General features: G+C 35.1%; 2 protein-coding genes across 2 annotated transcripts; both read left to right on the top strand.

Annotated features, from left to right (window-relative positions):
- The first annotated feature begins 4,256 nt into the window (after positions 1 to 4,256).
- Positions 4,257 to 5,829, top strand: LOC125594530 (40S ribosomal protein S8-1-like). The gene is made up of 5 exons (XM_048770696.1): positions 4,257 to 4,397; positions 4,515 to 4,587; positions 4,907 to 5,246; positions 5,331 to 5,518; positions 5,619 to 5,829. The coding sequence occupies exons 1-5, from the start codon at positions 4,394 to 4,396 to the stop codon at positions 5,692 to 5,694; spliced, it is 681 nt and encodes a 226-aa protein (XP_048626653.1). The 5' UTR covers positions 4,257 to 4,393; the 3' UTR covers positions 5,695 to 5,829.
- Positions 5,830 to 8,248: 2,419 nt separating this feature from the next.
- On the top strand, positions 8,249 to 10,934 carry LOC125594532 (heptahelical transmembrane protein 1-like). The gene is made up of 3 exons (XM_048770698.1): positions 8,249 to 8,702; positions 8,797 to 8,872; positions 9,922 to 10,934. Exons 1-3 carry the CDS (start codon positions 8,428 to 8,430, stop codon positions 10,540 to 10,542), a joined length of 972 nt encoding a protein of 323 aa, XP_048626655.1. The 5' UTR covers positions 8,249 to 8,427; the 3' UTR covers positions 10,543 to 10,934.
- Positions 10,935 to 17,021: the final 6,087 nt, after the last annotated feature.

The following is a 17,021-nucleotide window of genomic DNA, read 5'->3' as shown; positions in this document are numbered from 1 at the left end:
CGCAATAATAAAAATTTAATATATTTTCTCTTAAAAAAGTGATAACTTTCCAAAAATAAAAAATTTAAAAGTTTATTTAAAAAATACAGTCTATTGATTAAAACTTTTTAAAGAATAATCATCTATCAAGAAATATTATTGTTATCCTAGTTTTTAATCTCAATATCAAATCTACATTATTTCTCTAAAGGTGATAATTTCCAAAGTAGAAACTTTTAAAGTTTATTTAAAATTACAACATACTGATCAAAAATTCCAAGGAATACTCATTATTAACATAATTTTCTTATCAGAGTTTCTAAATCACAATCTCAAATCTTTAAAATTGATACTTTCCAAAAATATAAAATTTTAAAAATTTATTTTAAAAAATACACCTATTGATAGAAAATTCTAAAAGATATCTATCAATAATTATTTTGTTATCTTAATTTCTAAACATTCCAAAATTTAATATTTTTCTCTTAAAAAGTGATGACTTTCCAAAAATAAGTTTTTTAAAAATTTATCTAAAAAATACAACCTACTGATTAAAATTGTTAAAGAATACTCATCTACTAACTAACTATTTTGTTACCCTAGTTCTACTATTCTATCTCAACATCAAATCTACATTATTTTCTCTAGAAAATGATAATTTTCAAAATAGAAACTTTAAAAGTTTATTTAAAATACAACTTATTGATCAAAAATTCTAAAAGAATACCCATCTTTTAACAAATATCTTGTTATCCAAGTTTCTAATCAAATCCCAAATCTTAATTTTTTCTCAAAAAATGTGATTACTTTCCAAAAATATAAATTTTAAAAGTTTATTTAAAAAACTATAACTATTGATAAAAAATTTAAAAACAATACTCATCTGTCAAAAAATATTCTTTTCATCCTTGTTTGAAATCACAATCACAAATTTACATTATTTTTCTCTAAAAATGATAACTTTCCGAAAATATAAATTTCTAAATTTATTTAAAAAGTACAACTTATTGATAAAAAATTCTAAAAGTCATCTATCAAAAATATTCTTGTTACCTAATTTCTAATAAAAATCTATATTCTAAAATTTCCCTAAAAAAAGTAATAACATTTCAAAAATAGAAATTTTTAAAAGTTTATTTAAAAAAAAACTACAACTTATAGATCAAAAAATCTAAAAAAATACTCATCTATCAACAAAAATTCTATTTATCCTAGATTCTAAATCACAATCACAATCTACATTTTTTTTCTAAGAAAGTGAAACTTTCGAAAAAAAAAAGAAATTTTTAAAATTTTATTTACAAAATACAACCCCTATTGATCAAAAATTCTAAAAAATACTCATCTTTCGAAAAATATTCTTGTTATCCTACTTTCTAAATCACAATATCAAATCTACAATTTTTCTCTAAAAATTATAGCTTTCCTAAAATAGAAAATTTTAAAAGTTTATTTACAAAATACAACCTATCGATCAAAAGTTCTAAAAAATACTCATATAAAAAAACATTCTTGTTAACCTAATTTTAAATCAAAATCTCAAATCTACATTATATTTTCTAAAAGGTGATACCTTTCCTTTCCAAAATAGAAAATTTAAAAGTATATTTAAAAATATAACCTATTGATCAAAAATTCTAAAAGAATACTCATCTATTAACAATTATTCTTTTTATCCTAATTTCTAAATCACAATCCAAATCTACATTATATTTTCTAAAAAGTGATAACTTTACAAAAATAGAAAATTTATAAGTTTATTTAAAAAATACAACTTATTGATCAAAAATTATATAAGAATACTCGTCTATCAACAAATATTCTGGTATCATAGTTTCTAAATCATAATCTCAAATATATATTTTTCTCTAATAATGATAATTTTCTTAAAATAGAAAATTTTATAAGTTTATTAAAAACATACAACATGTTGATCAAAAATTCTAAAAGAATACCCATCTATCAAAAATGATTTTTCTATCTTAATTTAGAAATCACAATCCAAAATTTATTATATTTCTCAAAAAAGGATAACTTTCCAAAAACATATTTTTTCAAATTTTATTTAAAAATATAACCTATTGATCAAAAATTCTAAAATAATACTCATATATCAACAAATAATATTGTAATCTTAGTTTCTAAATCACAATCTCAAATTTATATTATTTTCTCTAAAACTGATAACTTTCCTAAATAGAAATTATTAAAGTTTATTTTAAAAATACAACCTATTGATAAAAAAATCTAAAAGAATACTCATCTATCAAAAAATATTATTGTTATCCTAGTTTCTAAATCACAATCCCAAATCCTAAATATCTCCCTATAAATATTTATTATTGAGAAATTATACTCATATGAAAAATACAAAATTTCTAATGTGCGGATTTTTCAATGCAAATTTCAAAATTAAATTATATTAAGGTTTCGATACTTTTTCAATACAAATTTAGAAATTAACATGTTTATGTATTTTTGTATGTTATACAGTTTTATTTTTTCAATACTATATGAATGTCTATTAAATGAGTCTCATATTCATATGATTTATGATCATTTGTATCTAGTTATTACAAAAAAAAAATCATTGTTCACAAAAATTTAGTGTGAGACATTTAATGATTTTAGTAATATAGCATTTTAAAATTTAAAATATAACATATAAGAATTTTTTTATTATATGGTTAATGTGATTATTTAGTATCTTTTAATAATATAAGATTAAGCAAAAAAAAACTAAGATACAAAATTGTTATCAAATATTTATTATTCATAATAATTAATTGTCATATATACGTTAATCATATTAGGTAATTTCGTAGCTTTTATTTAAGGAAAGTGCGAAAATATTATTTTGTACATTATTTATCAATTGATAGTTAGTTTAAAAAATATATAATATAAGTTAGATGAATCAACTTATTTTCTAAGAATTCTGAATTTCAATTCTCATGGTGACACGTGACTACAAAATAACGTTGTAATGTTTCTCAATTAATATATAAGGGATTAGACAACTGACCATTGTAATATATGTTTTGTTATTATTTTGACCCTCATAAAAATCGGCCACTGGATGGAATGAAACCAATAGATTTTAGTTAGCCCCACTTATACATGTAACCTAGAAGGAATAAACTATGTTAATTATCCAAAATCCCATTAAAAATATTACTAATGTGCTTAAGCTTTCATATTATAACCGCTTCATCTACCAAAACTCACATTACTGTAAACATATTACTACATTTTTAGTTAGGAAAAGCTATATCTTTTGTGATCGGCCGGCGCGTGAGCGTGCGTGCCGTCGCCGGAGACCGTCATCCTTCAGTGAAAAGTCCCTGATTGTGTTTCACCTTCGTCTCTAACGGCTTCTGCCTTGCCTGAGCTCTGGTCAGCCACCCTAGGTGGTGGTTCTGTCACTGGTGTAAAGACGCGGAGGTCTGAAGGAGCGGAGTGGTGAAGATGCTTGTGTTTTCGTTCCGGGAGGTGGAGGCTTAGTTAGCTCCGCCGCCGCCGGTTTTAGTCGCTGAGAGGCGGAAGTTACTATAATTTCGTCGTCGTCAGCTCAAGTTCCCAGGAGGTTAAGGCTCCGTTAGTCTTACGTCGCCGGATTCAGCGTCTCGAGGGTGGTTGTTTGTTCAAGTATGGGCTCTGGTCATGGAGCGGAAGAGGTTTCTTCGGGTAGTGAATTTTAGGGTTTGTAGCTTCGCTGTCGGATGAGCTCTCCACAGTGGGATGATGCTCTCCGACAGGGCTTCAGTATGGTGAAGAAGAGATGTGGTTTCGGTGGAGGCTCGAAGGGATTAAGAGCTCCGGCGATTCGAGGATTTCAGCGGTTGGGTACAGTAGCTTGGGAAGGCGGAGACGGTCGGGTCGAGGCGGAGCGACGCGTGGCGCACTGACGGTCAGGATCTCCACACGTGGTGCGCTTCAGCCTCCTCGACGCACGCATTTCCAGAGTCGGTCGGTATCGGGCTTGGGCCGGTGTAGCCTTGTGGCCTTTCGGTTTGGTTTGTTTTGTTTGGTTGCCCGTTTAGTTTTATGGGCCTGTGTATTTGGACTTCAGCCATTGGGCTTGGGCAAACTTGATGGTGAAAAAAAAAAAAGCTATATCTTTTGTTGACTGATCTGATCACACGTAAAATAGACAGTACAGTATGTATGTTTGGATCTCTGACTCTCTCCCCTCAGCACAAATCAAGAGAAGTTTGGACTTGGACCCACGTAAAATAATGGGTATTGTATTATAATGGGCCCGAGTAATTAGATGGGCTGTTAAAAAGCCTTATAAAGGGTACAGTGACAACTAGGGTTTTAAACAATCCTTGTCCCCTTTTAATAGCTCTCTCTTCGTTTCTCCAACTCCTACCGGCGCAGCTGAAAACTTCATCTCGCGGAAGAGGCAACCATGGGTACGATCTCTTTTCTTCGCGATTTGCTCTTATCCGATCCATCTCTCTTCTTCGCTTCTGTCTATCGTATCGCATTTCGTGATGCTAGAATCTAATATGTAGCTTGATCTGTGTTAGGTATCTCTCGTGACTCCATCCACAAGAGGCGTGCCACTGGAGGCAAGCAGAAGCAATGGAGGAAGAAGCGAAAGTACGCTTTTCGTTTCATTTTCATATATATTCAGATCTGTGTTGTAACGATGAAGTTAAGAACTGAACGTTTTAGCTTATGCGATGCTGTGATCTGTTAATCCGTTAATTAGCTGAACGGTTGAATTATTAAATCTTTTAGAACTTCGATATGCTAATCTCATTTAACTCTAGTGTTAATGGAACTAGTACTCGTGGTCATAGTATGATATATCTATTAATAGTGGTTTGTTTGATTTATTATGCTCTGTATTGATTGTAACAATTGTGGTACGGTTGATTTGTTTTTTGATTTGTGATACTTTGTGTGTTTTGGTTAGGTACGAGATGGGAAGGCAGCCAGCCAACACCAAGTTGTCCAGCAACAAGACGGTGAGAAGAATCAGAGTCCGTGGAGGTAACGTCAAGTGGCGTGCGTTGAGGCTCGACACCGGTAACTACTCGTGGGGAAGTGAAGCTGTTACCCGCAAGACCAGGGTTCTTGATGTTGTCTACAACGCTTCCAACAACGAGCTCGTCAGGACCAAGACTCTTGTCAAGAGTGCTATTGTTCAGGTTGATGCTGCTCCTTTCAAGCAGTGGTACTTGCAGCATTATGGAGTTGAGGTTGGTCGCAAGAAGAAGAATGCTTCTGCTGCTGCCGTCAAGAAGGACGGAGAGGTAATGATTCTTTTCTGTGAATTATATGGTTTTTGAGTCTGTTGAGTAGGATGAAGCTTATGATTATACTCTTTATTGTTATAGGAAGGTGGAGAAGCTGCTCCAGCTGCTGCCGCTCCTGAGGAGACCAAGAAGAGTAACCACGTCTTGAGGAAGATCGAGAGCCGTCAAGAGGGACGCAGCCTTGATTCCCACATCGAGGACCAGTTTGCCAGCGGACGTCTCTTGGCGTGCATCTCATCAAGGCCTGGCCAGTGTGGACGTGCTGATGGGTAATTATCTCGTTCTCCTTGATCTATTTTTTTTTGTTGTCATTGTTTGAAATTATTAGTTTGTTGTCTAACTTGGAATGTTGTTGTGTTTGTTGTGCAGATACATTCTTGAAGGCAAAGAGCTAGAGTTCTACCAAAAGAAGATCCAGAAGAAGAAGGGAAAGGGTGCTGCTTAAGAGCTTCACTTCGAAACTTCGAAACTTTTTTTTGTATTATCTTCAAACAATGTTTTGAGTTTCAGTTTCTACTACTGTCTGAGAACTTATGTTTTTGGATTAGCTTTCAATGATATTTCATAAACTCCCCCATCAGTTAATTTTAGCTTACTATCTTTGTTTCGGATTTTTTTGTTTAGTTTTGAAATCTTTCATATGAATTTTGTTACATAGTTTTGAACTTATACCAAATCTCATCGTATTGGATAGTGCTTAAAACCAGTTTGTACTTGACTAGTCTATTTCTTACGAACTAGCACCTATAACAAATTAACAATTGCATGTACATTTTGTAACCACTAAGAGGAAGACAATTGGTGTCAAAAATCTTTTAATGATAGTTTACCAAATACACTAAGAGGAAGACAATTTTGTAACCCTAAGTTTACCAAATACCCTAAGCTTCTTGAAACCATGTTATGAATCATAGACCCATATTTTATGAAGAAGGTAGTTTGTTCGGTGGGGCATTGACTTGGCGAATATGGTTGTGCACTTGTGTTCACAAGAGCGTTGTTCTATAGGGGATGTCTTCCAAGCTATGCCTTGCACGCTAACCTGAGCTATCCACTCACTGACGTGATCTCCTTAGAGAGCAAAAACGTGGTTCAAGCATCCATTGATACAGATGTTTTTTGATAACCTGAAGAAACTAGAGCTTCTCAAAGAGTGAAACTCTGAAACAAAAAACAACACATCCCCAATCAACAATGATGGTCGGTACCGAATGTAAAAATTTATTTTTCATAGACCACATGGTTTGGTTTGTTTCTTTGTTTCAGGAAATACCGAACTCTCCTTATGGTTGTATTTTTGACACCCACTTTTATCTACTTAACTTGTGCAAGAGTATCAATGTTTCAAAAAAAAAAAAAACTTGTGCAAGTATCTATAAAAAACCATTTTAAAAAAGCTTTTTTATTTAGGCCAACACATAGCAGTTATCCTAAAGTTAAAGGTTACTAAAGATGTTGACCTAGTTGTCTTTAAAAGCTAATGTAATTTTCGTCTCAACTATATTTAACAAAGACAAGCTATATTAATTAGCATCTTATAATCTATTTTCCAAGATATTTTTTTTTTTGGGAGCAATTTTCCAAGATATCTACAGACCTGATTTGGTTCTTCTGGGGGTGTTTCAGGAGTTATCTCCTTTGGGAAACTTGGAAGGCCGATTAGCCGTTCCTTGTTAATGTTTTCCCAAAAAGGCTTTAGCAGACACAAATCTCAAAAGACCATAAGCAGTAACCATGTCACTATCTATTTTAATTGTAGATAATCAAACTGTCACACAATTGTCCAAAACAACAAATAATGATTTCGAACCTAAGTTGGCCAAAATATTTTTGATGGTAATGTAAAAAGTTTTCACTATAATTGTTTAAATTGTACACGTGACCACAAAAATTAAACAAAAGAAAGTTACATTAAACAGCATAGGTAGCACGCAATATGAATAAATTACATGTTACAATGTTTAAAAATCTTTGTGTAGTTATTCTCATCTAGTTATAATAAGGATATATGGAGAATTTTTATGTTTACCACTTTTTTAGTACCATTATTCTTTGATTTGTTTTCCGAATAAATTATACTATTGATACTCCATTAACTTTACTAATTTTCTTATAAGAAATTGTCATCTAACTAATTTACTTCACTAGTTATTGAGGAATTGTTTTGAACAGTTATTGATGCATTTAAAAGGGTCCGTTCTAGTATTCTAGTGGCAACTAGCTGAAATTGACACTAGAAACCTTTTGCAACAATTTATATTAGAAATGTAGAATCGTTTATGCAACAACTTCCATCTGCTATTTTCATTATATATTTTTTTAAAGCAAGATGTAAAATATTAAGCCTTTAGTCAAAAAAAAAAATGATGTAAAATATTGCATGAATGTTTCCTAATCATTATTCTTTTGTCAAGCAGTCACAAGTAGTTTCACAGAATCTATCCTCATCTCTCAGTCAATTGTTAACCTATTATCTTTTGTTTATTTTTACATCAAACTTTATATTTGGATGTTATTTCTCCACACTTGAAGAAAACTGCATATGTTCTAATATATATACTCAATATTTAAAGTCAAGTAAACAAGGAACCTTTAAGTAATCTTAATTCACAGAGAATTTTTTGTTGAATAAAACCAACCAAAAGAGAACAATTTTACTTATTTATCTTATCTTGTTTCTAAATCCAAAACGACCAGGACCATCCCGGTGGGTACAAGCCATTACTCATGTATATAAGAGGCACAAGCCGGTAGTAAAATCTGAGTCGGTCGGTCTTAAAATCGCATAGATTTACTCTGTTCGTACTCAAAAGATTTCGCGTATCTAGAAAACGTTGTAGTGTGAAAACAAAAATCACTTTCCGTGTAAAAATAATATAAAATGAAAAATAAGAGAAGAATTTATTGATAACCTAACTAACAACCAAAAGATGAAAAACACGATACCAACTTCTACCTGCATTCTAAAGTTTCTTTAAATGTTGTAGCTGTCTCCTTTGCATTTCCCATCTTCTCTCCTTATTTCTCTCCCTCACTCCTAAAACTTAAATTCACATTTACATATATTAGTTTTTTTTCATTTATATATTTTCCTCTCATCTCAGATCTTCTCTTTTCCACTGATCTTTGGATCAAGAATCAAGTACTACTGTCTTACATAATCGACATTAGAGCTCTTATGGACCACGATGGTTCGAACGACGAACCAGAAACGGTATCGTGCGGCAACAGCAGTTGCAAGAGCAAGATTGTTCCTGGAAATGGAAGCAGCGGTCCGAAGAAAAGAAAATCGCAGAAGACAAGAAAACGACGAGAATTGATGTCGTATAGTGAGCTTCCGGAGTACATGAAGGATAATGAATATATATTGAATTATTACAGAGCTGAATGGTCCATTAGAGATGCTTTCTTCAGCGTCTTCAGTTTCCACAATGAGTCCCTCAACGTTTGGACGTTAGTAATTTTTATTTTTATGTTAAAGTTTCACTTTTTGTTTAGATTATACTATTAATTTGATTCTGATGAAACGATGTTTCTTGTTTGACAGACATTTACTTGGTTTCATTTTATTTGTGGGACTAACCGTCGCCAACATTATGCATCACGATAAATTCTTCCCCGTGGTACGTGTCCTTTAATTGATAAGTATAATCTTTTGTGTATAACCAGATGTGTAAGTTATGTTTACAAGATGTTACAAGAGGTCCACACGCAACCACTATATTAATTTTCTGAATCATTCACGTGGGATGTATCTAGTAAAAATAGATTTACCTACTTGGTTTTGACTAGCATTTAACATATCTTTGATTTCTAATGAATTTATCACTGATAGTATTCCTCGGTTTTGTTGTGATGATTATGAAACGATATATTGGTTGTGATTTCTCGAGATATGAAACATCAGTGTGAATTAAAATATGAATTACCTATCTTTCAAAATATCACAGAAACAAATTGCTCCCTCTGTTTTTTTAATGTTACATATTCCAGATTTTTTACATATTTTAATAAAACACATTAAATTTGCATATTCTTTTGTGTTTATCTTTGTTTCATAATTTTAAACCAATAACAATTCAGTAAGTGCAATTAAATTTTTGAAATTTGCAATTAGTTAATAAAACATGTCTTGAAAATGTAAAAAATAGATCTTTTTAAAACAAATTTTTTTTCTTAGAATATGTAATAATAAGGAACAGAGGGAGTAATATTTTCTACTCCATCTGTTTCATTATAAGTGTCGTTTTAGGTTTCACCACACGGATTAAGAAAACAATTAATTTTGTACATTTCCTATAAAAAATACTATTACCTATATATCTAACCATATTTTAACCAATAGCAAAATAAATTTTACATAAAATTAATAAATTTTGCATTGAAAATCGAAAACGACACTTATTTTGTAACGAAAAAAATTCTCTAAAACGATACTTAATATGAAACGGAGGGAGTATATATATTGTATCTTTTTATTTATATTTGAATCAAAGTCAACAAAATGTAGTTGTTAGATTTGAAAATTTGAAATCAACTCAATATTAAAAATATGGGCAAACTATTCGAAAGAGACTTTGAGTTTCCTAGATAGAGTGTTAATAATTTCTAATAAAAACTAAATAAAGATGTTATTCTCAAAACTGATGATGGAATGTTGATGATTGTATAGGATGCAAAGAGTCCAGGGAATGTAACAAGATGGCCATTTTTCGTTTTCTTAGGAGGCTCAATGTTCTGCCTACTCTCAAGCAGTATTTGCCACCTCTTCTGCTGCCACTCCAAAGAACTTAACGTCTTCCTCCTCCGCATAGACTATGCCGGCATCACCGCCATGATCATCACTTCTTTCTTCCCACCAATCTACTACATCTTCCAATGCACTCCTCGTTGGTACTTCATCTACCTCGCAGGCATTACCTCTATGGGAATCTTTACGATCATCACACTCTTCACTCCATCACTTTCCTCTCCCAAGTACCGAGGTTTTCGAGCTTTGCTCTTTGCCTCCATGGGGCTTTTCGGGATCGTGCCTGCTGTCCATGCGATAGTGGTCAACTGGGAAAACCCGCAAAGGAACGTGACGCTCATGTACGAGCTGGGCATGGCAGTGTTCTATCTTGTTGGGACAGGGTTCTATGTAGGGAGAGTACCTGAGAGGCTTAAACCTGGTTGGTTTGACCGTGTGGGACATAGTCATCAGATTTTCCATGTGTTTGTTATGTTGGGTGCTTTGTCCCACTATGCAGCTGCTCTTCTGTTCTTAGACTGGCGCGACCATGTTGGTTGTTAAACCATGATATATTTGTTCCATCTTTTAGATTTTTTTCTTGTTTAACGAAGATAGATATTTTTATATTGTTAAGGTACTTTATTATAGTTTTTAGGAACATTAATTGAGATTTGAGAATATTTAAATTGATTAAATTTCATTGTTGAAAAGTTATTGGAAAGTATATAATAAAGTAAAAAATAAATTAAATTATAAATATTTATTAAATTTTTAATAAGTGTGCATACTTTAGAAAATCTTACTTTCGGGAAATGGAGGAAGGAAGGAGTAGTTCTTTTGAAGATTTTTTTTTAATTATTAGTGTGTTTGTATCAAACCCATTCGTTGTTAAATTGAATTGTAATTCGACTTGTGCTATTTTATTGAATAGTATGATTTTCAGAAGTGCTGGATATGATACTTTGAAAGAGGACAGTAAATTAAATTTTGATGCAAAGTTTACTCTGCTTTGCTGTAGCCTGTTTTACTCTGTTATACAGTGTCAGTTGTAAAACTCTACTACTCAGCTGACTGATGAGATGAAAACAAAAGACCAAAGCTTGACTCTTTAACTTGACTCTGGAAATTTGTGGACCTAAACCCAGGAACGTGACTACCCTTTTAATTTTGACTTCTAGTCATTGGCCTCTATTGCTCAAAAAAAAAAAAAAAAGTCATGGTCTCAAGTCCCTTCTCCAATCAATCTATCTCTCTCTTCTTATTTGTTGCTATGGAATTTAACTTCTGCCTTTTATTATAATGTTAAAAATATCTCTATGTATAATTTAGGTTTATAAATAACTAAGAATATAATATTTCCATACAAATTTTAAAATAGCAAATACCAGTTTTTCTATTTGTCAACTTATATTAAATTATCAGCATTACACTAATCTTACTTTTTTTTACTAGGCTTGGGCATATTTCCCGGATCTGAAAATCCGAATTGGTACCGATCCAAAAAATCGGGTTTTGCGTCGGATCCGGATAAGGTAAAATACCCGATTGGGTATGCTTTCATTTATGTTTTGGATATCGGGTCAGATCAGATATTATCATGGGTCCGAATAACTATCCCAAAGTACCCAACTTTTATGTCATTGAGGCATTAAATATTTCACATGTGTTCCGCTTGTTAATGTCTGAAATTTCTGTGATTATGCTACTGTTACATAAAGTAGGTGAAATGCATTTAGCAATATGGAAGAGGGGGTGACATTAGAAACCAAATGTTGTTGATTTTCTTTTTATGCATTTTCTTATGGGTTTTATTTCAACTCTCAACTATTCTTTAAGTTTCTTTACTTGTTCGAATGATGAATTATTTTCTTTGTTTGAAATGTTAGATTTGTTGTTTGTTTGAAGTTTATTTAAAAATTATTTTATTTGGTTTCATAGTTCTCTTATTTGTGTCTTACTCTAATGGTTCAGGTAAGTCGGATTAGAAATAAGTATTTTCAGTTATGAATTGATAAAATCAAAACAATCCGAACTGGAACCGTTTTTTTCTGGTTCTTTCGGATATACCCGATAATATCCGGATCTGGCAAGTACCGAACCGAACTCGAACCGATATTTATAATTATGCGAACGGTACCAAATTTCCTATATCAAAAATCCGACCCGATCCGGTACTTGAATGTCCAGACCTATTTTTTACTATTCTCCTTATTATTTAGAATAAAATGAATTATGTTTTTTTCCCTAATATTGTAAGCACGGCACAGCGTAAAACCTTTTCAAATTCTGGAAGCCACATGTCTTGGTGATCTTGCCGTGAGACTTGGTGCATGCAAATCATTGACAAATTTCGCGTAAATTAAGCACACTTAATTTTGGCTCAATTAGCGTTAAGTTTTATGTCCGTTTAAAACCGATGCTAATACCAATCCAAATTTGAATATCCTGCCTCTAACCGGTTATAGCGGACTTGGAAGTGTGAAGATAACCGGTTTGATAGCTGTTAACGGTGGTGTTAGACAATGCCAAACGCGGATTTCTTTGAAAGTGAAACATTAACTTCAGATTCGGGTAAGCATTTTCCAAAGCAATAAATACAAATTAATATTATTAGCCTCCCAATAACTCTATTATTTTCATCTCAAAAGAATAAATAACTCTATTAGTTTTCGGTATCTTTTCTAAAAAAAAAAAAATTCTTCATTTTTTGCCTTATTTTTACCTTAAATTGTTTTGTTTTTTTTTATAACACCGAGAAACAAAGTAACGAGGACAAGTATGATGTTCACAAAGGAAACACCGAAAATAAAACAACAAACTGAAACAAAGGATGCCAGTAGACATCCAAGAAAGGTGTGTAAGAAAATGATAATGTAAGAGGAAACATATGAGCGTGTAGGGTGAAAGGTCGACCCTTCCTCTAGTTGGAAGAAGCTTCCAGGGCCAGCAGATGGTGAAGCCAAGCAGGTTCATGCTGTGCCATGTATGATTGATAGCGCCGATCTCGTGTTACACTCACAGCGATAGTTGCAGCTGCCTCATTACGTTCTTGCAAGGCGTGGTTAAGGCTCCATCCATTAATCCCATTGAGAAGTTGGTTTATAGATTGCACCACAACAGTGAACTCAAGGTGGTAAAATGGCTCAGAAAGGACATTATGGAGTTGTTCAGATGAAGCTTCGAAGATAACGTTGACATGGTGAGTGTTATGCATGCATTCCACCGCCCAGTGCATTGCCCATAGATCTGCTTCCGCTTTGGATCGCATGAAGGAGTATGAACGTCTGCTATGCATAATGGTTTGACCATCTTCTCCACGAAGAATCCACGAAGCTCCACTCGGGTGATGAGGGTCTACCCATGATGAACCCACGTTACACTTCAAACATCCAGACGGTGGCTTAATCCACCCAATAGGTTCTTCTGTTCTTACCACATCATCTACTATCTCCGTGTTTGACTTGAGGATCATGGTCTTCTGCCATGAGGAAGCTTCCTCAAAGGCCCTAGATGCAATGGTGTAGGCCGTTACCGTCTTGTTTTCAAAGGCCAGTGCATTCCTCGCCTTCCATAATTCCCATACAAGCCAAGGGAAAACACTTCGCGTATTGGAATCCCCCTCATTTGAATTGTATACCTTCAAGAGATGTAAGAAGTTTAGGAATACAGAGTTCCTTGAAAAACCAGTTTGAGGTAATGAATGTTGGCAAGGTCCCAAACTTCTTTTGCCTTTTCACAAACGAAAAGCATATGGCAAATGCTTTCAGATTCTCTTGAACAGTTAGAGCAAGTGGTATCAATCTGAATACCCCGAGTGGTAAGACGCTCCTTAACTGCCAAAGCTCCCGATAGAGCTCTCCAAATAAAGTGTTTAATCTTTGGAGGCGCTTTGATTTTCCAGAGATTCTTCCACAACTGTTTTTCGATCGGTGGCAAGACGCGAGCTTGGGGATGATTGAAGTCAGTCAGGGCTTCTAAGAGCTTATATCCACTCCGAGTATTGTATCTTCCATCTTTACTGAAACCCCATCGGACTGAATCTTCCTGATTCACACAAGGTTTTATCAACAGGATCCTTTGGACATCCTCAGGCGTGAAGGTTTGTCTTAGCAAGGGTTGATTCCAAACGCTAGTCCCCTCGATAAGAAGATCAGATACCTTAAGGGCCAAGTTAACAACACTGTTTGCTTTGTACATTGGCGGTCGAGGAATAGTATCAATAATCCACTTTTCAACCCACACGTTGGAGCTGATACCATTTCCAGTATGTCTAAAAAGACCTTGTTGTAGGAGCTCTCTGCCATGCATGATGCTTCTCCACACAAAGGAAGGACGCGAGCCCAAACCACATTCCAGGAAGTTGCCTCTTCTGAAGTATTTACCTTTAAGTACTTTGGCCACCAATGAGTCTGGATTGTTCCAGATTCTCCATGCTTGTTTCCCTAGTAGAGCTTGATTAAACTTGCCAATATCATGGAAGCCAAGACCTCCTTGCTCCTTAGGTTTACATAGTTTTTGCCACGCTACCCATGAAATCTTTCTTTTCTTATCTCCACTGCTCCACCAGTACTCCACAATAGCGCTAGTGATCTTCGCACACAGATCTTTGGGTAACCTGAACACTGACATAGCATAAACTGGAAGTGCTAAGGCCACTGATTTTAACAGTACTTCTTTTGCACCTTGCGATAGGGTTTTAGAGTACCAGCCTTGGAGTCTGCCTTCCAGCTTCTCTTTAATGAAACTTAAAAGGTCCCGTTTTGAGCCTTTGAAACACTCAGGCAACCCCAAGTAAGTCCCTTCACCCCCTTCCTTGTCGATGCCCAAAGCTAGCTTGACATCCGCCTTAGTTTGATCCCCGATGCCTTTTCCAAAGATAATTGACGACTTGGCCTTGTTGATTAACTGTCCAGATGCATCTCCATATAGTTTCAAACATCTGGTTATTTCCTCGCTTTCTATGACATCCGCGTCACATAGCAATAAGCTATCATCGGCGAACAGCAAGTGATGGACTGGAGGACTAGATGTAGCTAGCTTGATCCCATGTAATTTCCTTTTGCTTCAGACGCATTCAGAACATGAACCAACGCTTCAGCGCAGAGGATAAATAAGAAAGGGGAAAGAGGATCTCCTTGTCTTATCCCTCTTTCAGGCTTGATGAATCCATGTGATCGAGCATTTAGTAACACCGAGAAAGAGACAGTGCTTATGCAAGCCATTGTCCAACTTACCCATTTTCTATCAAAGCCCATTCTCTCCAACAAAACCTCCAGGAAGTTCCATTCTACTCGATCGTAGGCTTTCGACATGTCTGTTTTCACAGCCATACTCTGGCTACCAATCTTTTCGTTCGTACCCAGACCGTGCACTAGCTCATGTGCGATGATCACATTGTCTGTGATAAGTCGGCCTCCCACAAAGGCTCCTTGTGTCTCTGAGATTATCTCTGGGAGTATCAGCTTGAGTCTATTACACATAATCCTCGAGATAATTTTGTACTGGACAGTACAAAGACTTATGGGCCTCATGTCCTTCATCTCTGTGGGATCAGTAACCTTAGCTAGCAAGCATAGCTGTGTATGATTCCAACCAGCCGGGAGGATAGACGTTCGAAAGAAACCTTGCACATCCTGGATCAGTTTAGGACCAACCACGTGCCAGTACTTTTGGTAAAAGAAGCCCGTGAGACCATCTTCCCCTGGTGAACTGCTGGCTTTTATTCCAAACGTCGCCTTCTTAATTTCCTCTGGTGACACTTCTCTCGTCAGACTATCGTTCATCTCGGTGGTCACCCTGGCGTTGAAACCTTCAAATAAAGTTTCCAGATCAACCGGGTTTGAGCTAGTGAAGAGGTCACGAAAGTACTCAACCGCTATGTTCCCTTTAGACCCCTCTGTGAAATGCTCATTACCAAATATGTCCTTCAACATCATGATTTTATTCCTTATCTTTTTTTCCTTTCACGACATTGTGAAAGTACGTGGTGTTTCTGTCCCCCTCTCTCAGCCCTTCTTCTCGACTCCTCTGTCTCCAGAAAATCTCCTCTTCGTAGAATGCTTTAGAAAGTTCTTGTTTTAGCCTCCTCAAGACACCAAAGACTGGGAACCGTTTCGATGATTCTTTTTCAAGCTCAGTCTGCAGACGTTCGATCTTTGTTTTAGAGTTCCAGTCACTAGCTTTTTTAAGCTTAGCTAGTTCCGTTCTGCATTGAGCAATGCGGTCTAGAACACTTAGATCCGACGAGTCATTCTCTGCCTCCCAACCACGAATGATGGCTTCTTCCACACCTCTTTTACCAAACATCCGCTTATCAAAGTAAAACCGTCCTCTTTGTAGACTCTCTGGTTCCAGTGCAAACTCAATTCGCAACGGTCGGTGGTCAGAGGGCCACATACTCATGTACTCAGTTGATGATTGGGGGAAGAGACGAAACCATGCATCATTACCAAAACTTCTATCCAAACGACACTGTATCCAGACGTTGTCTCTCTTACCGGCCCAAGAGAGGCTGTTGCCTTTGAATCTCATCTCTCTGATCTTACATGCTTCAGCCATGTTTCTAAAGTCCCAGAACGTGGACTCCTCTCTAGTTGGACCACCAAGTTTCTCACCGTGATGCATCAACTCATTAAAGTCACCAACCAACACCCATGCCTCATCTCTATGCATTCCAATGTTAGTTAACTGCTCCCCACACATCTACGCCTTTCTCTCACTGGGTCTCCGTAGACGCATGATAGAAAAAATACCATAGAACCAATTGTGATTTTGAGGTCAATAATTCTTTTATCACTGTGAAGAATCTCGACCCCATAACTGCTTTTCCACATTAAAGCTAAGCCCCCACTGCGACCAATGGGCTCAACCGTATGTAGTTTATCATAACCCAAACTTGCTTTTAGAACATCCATATAAGTAAACCTTTGCTTCGTCTCCATCAAGAACAAAAAATCCGGGAAAAACTGACGACGAAAATCCCGGATACGTTGAACTGTCTCAGAGCTTCCAGCTCCTCGACAGTTCCAGCTCAGTATGCT

The sequence above is a fragment of the Brassica napus genome (genome assembly GCF_020379485.1).
Source record: "Brassica napus cultivar Da-Ae chromosome A9 unlocalized genomic scaffold, Da-Ae chrA09_Random_1, whole genome shotgun sequence".
NCBI classification, from domain to species: Eukaryota; Viridiplantae; Streptophyta; class Magnoliopsida; order Brassicales; family Brassicaceae; genus Brassica; species Brassica napus.
Note: the sequence above shows the minus strand (reverse complement) of the source record. Positions and strands in the feature narration are given on the sequence as shown.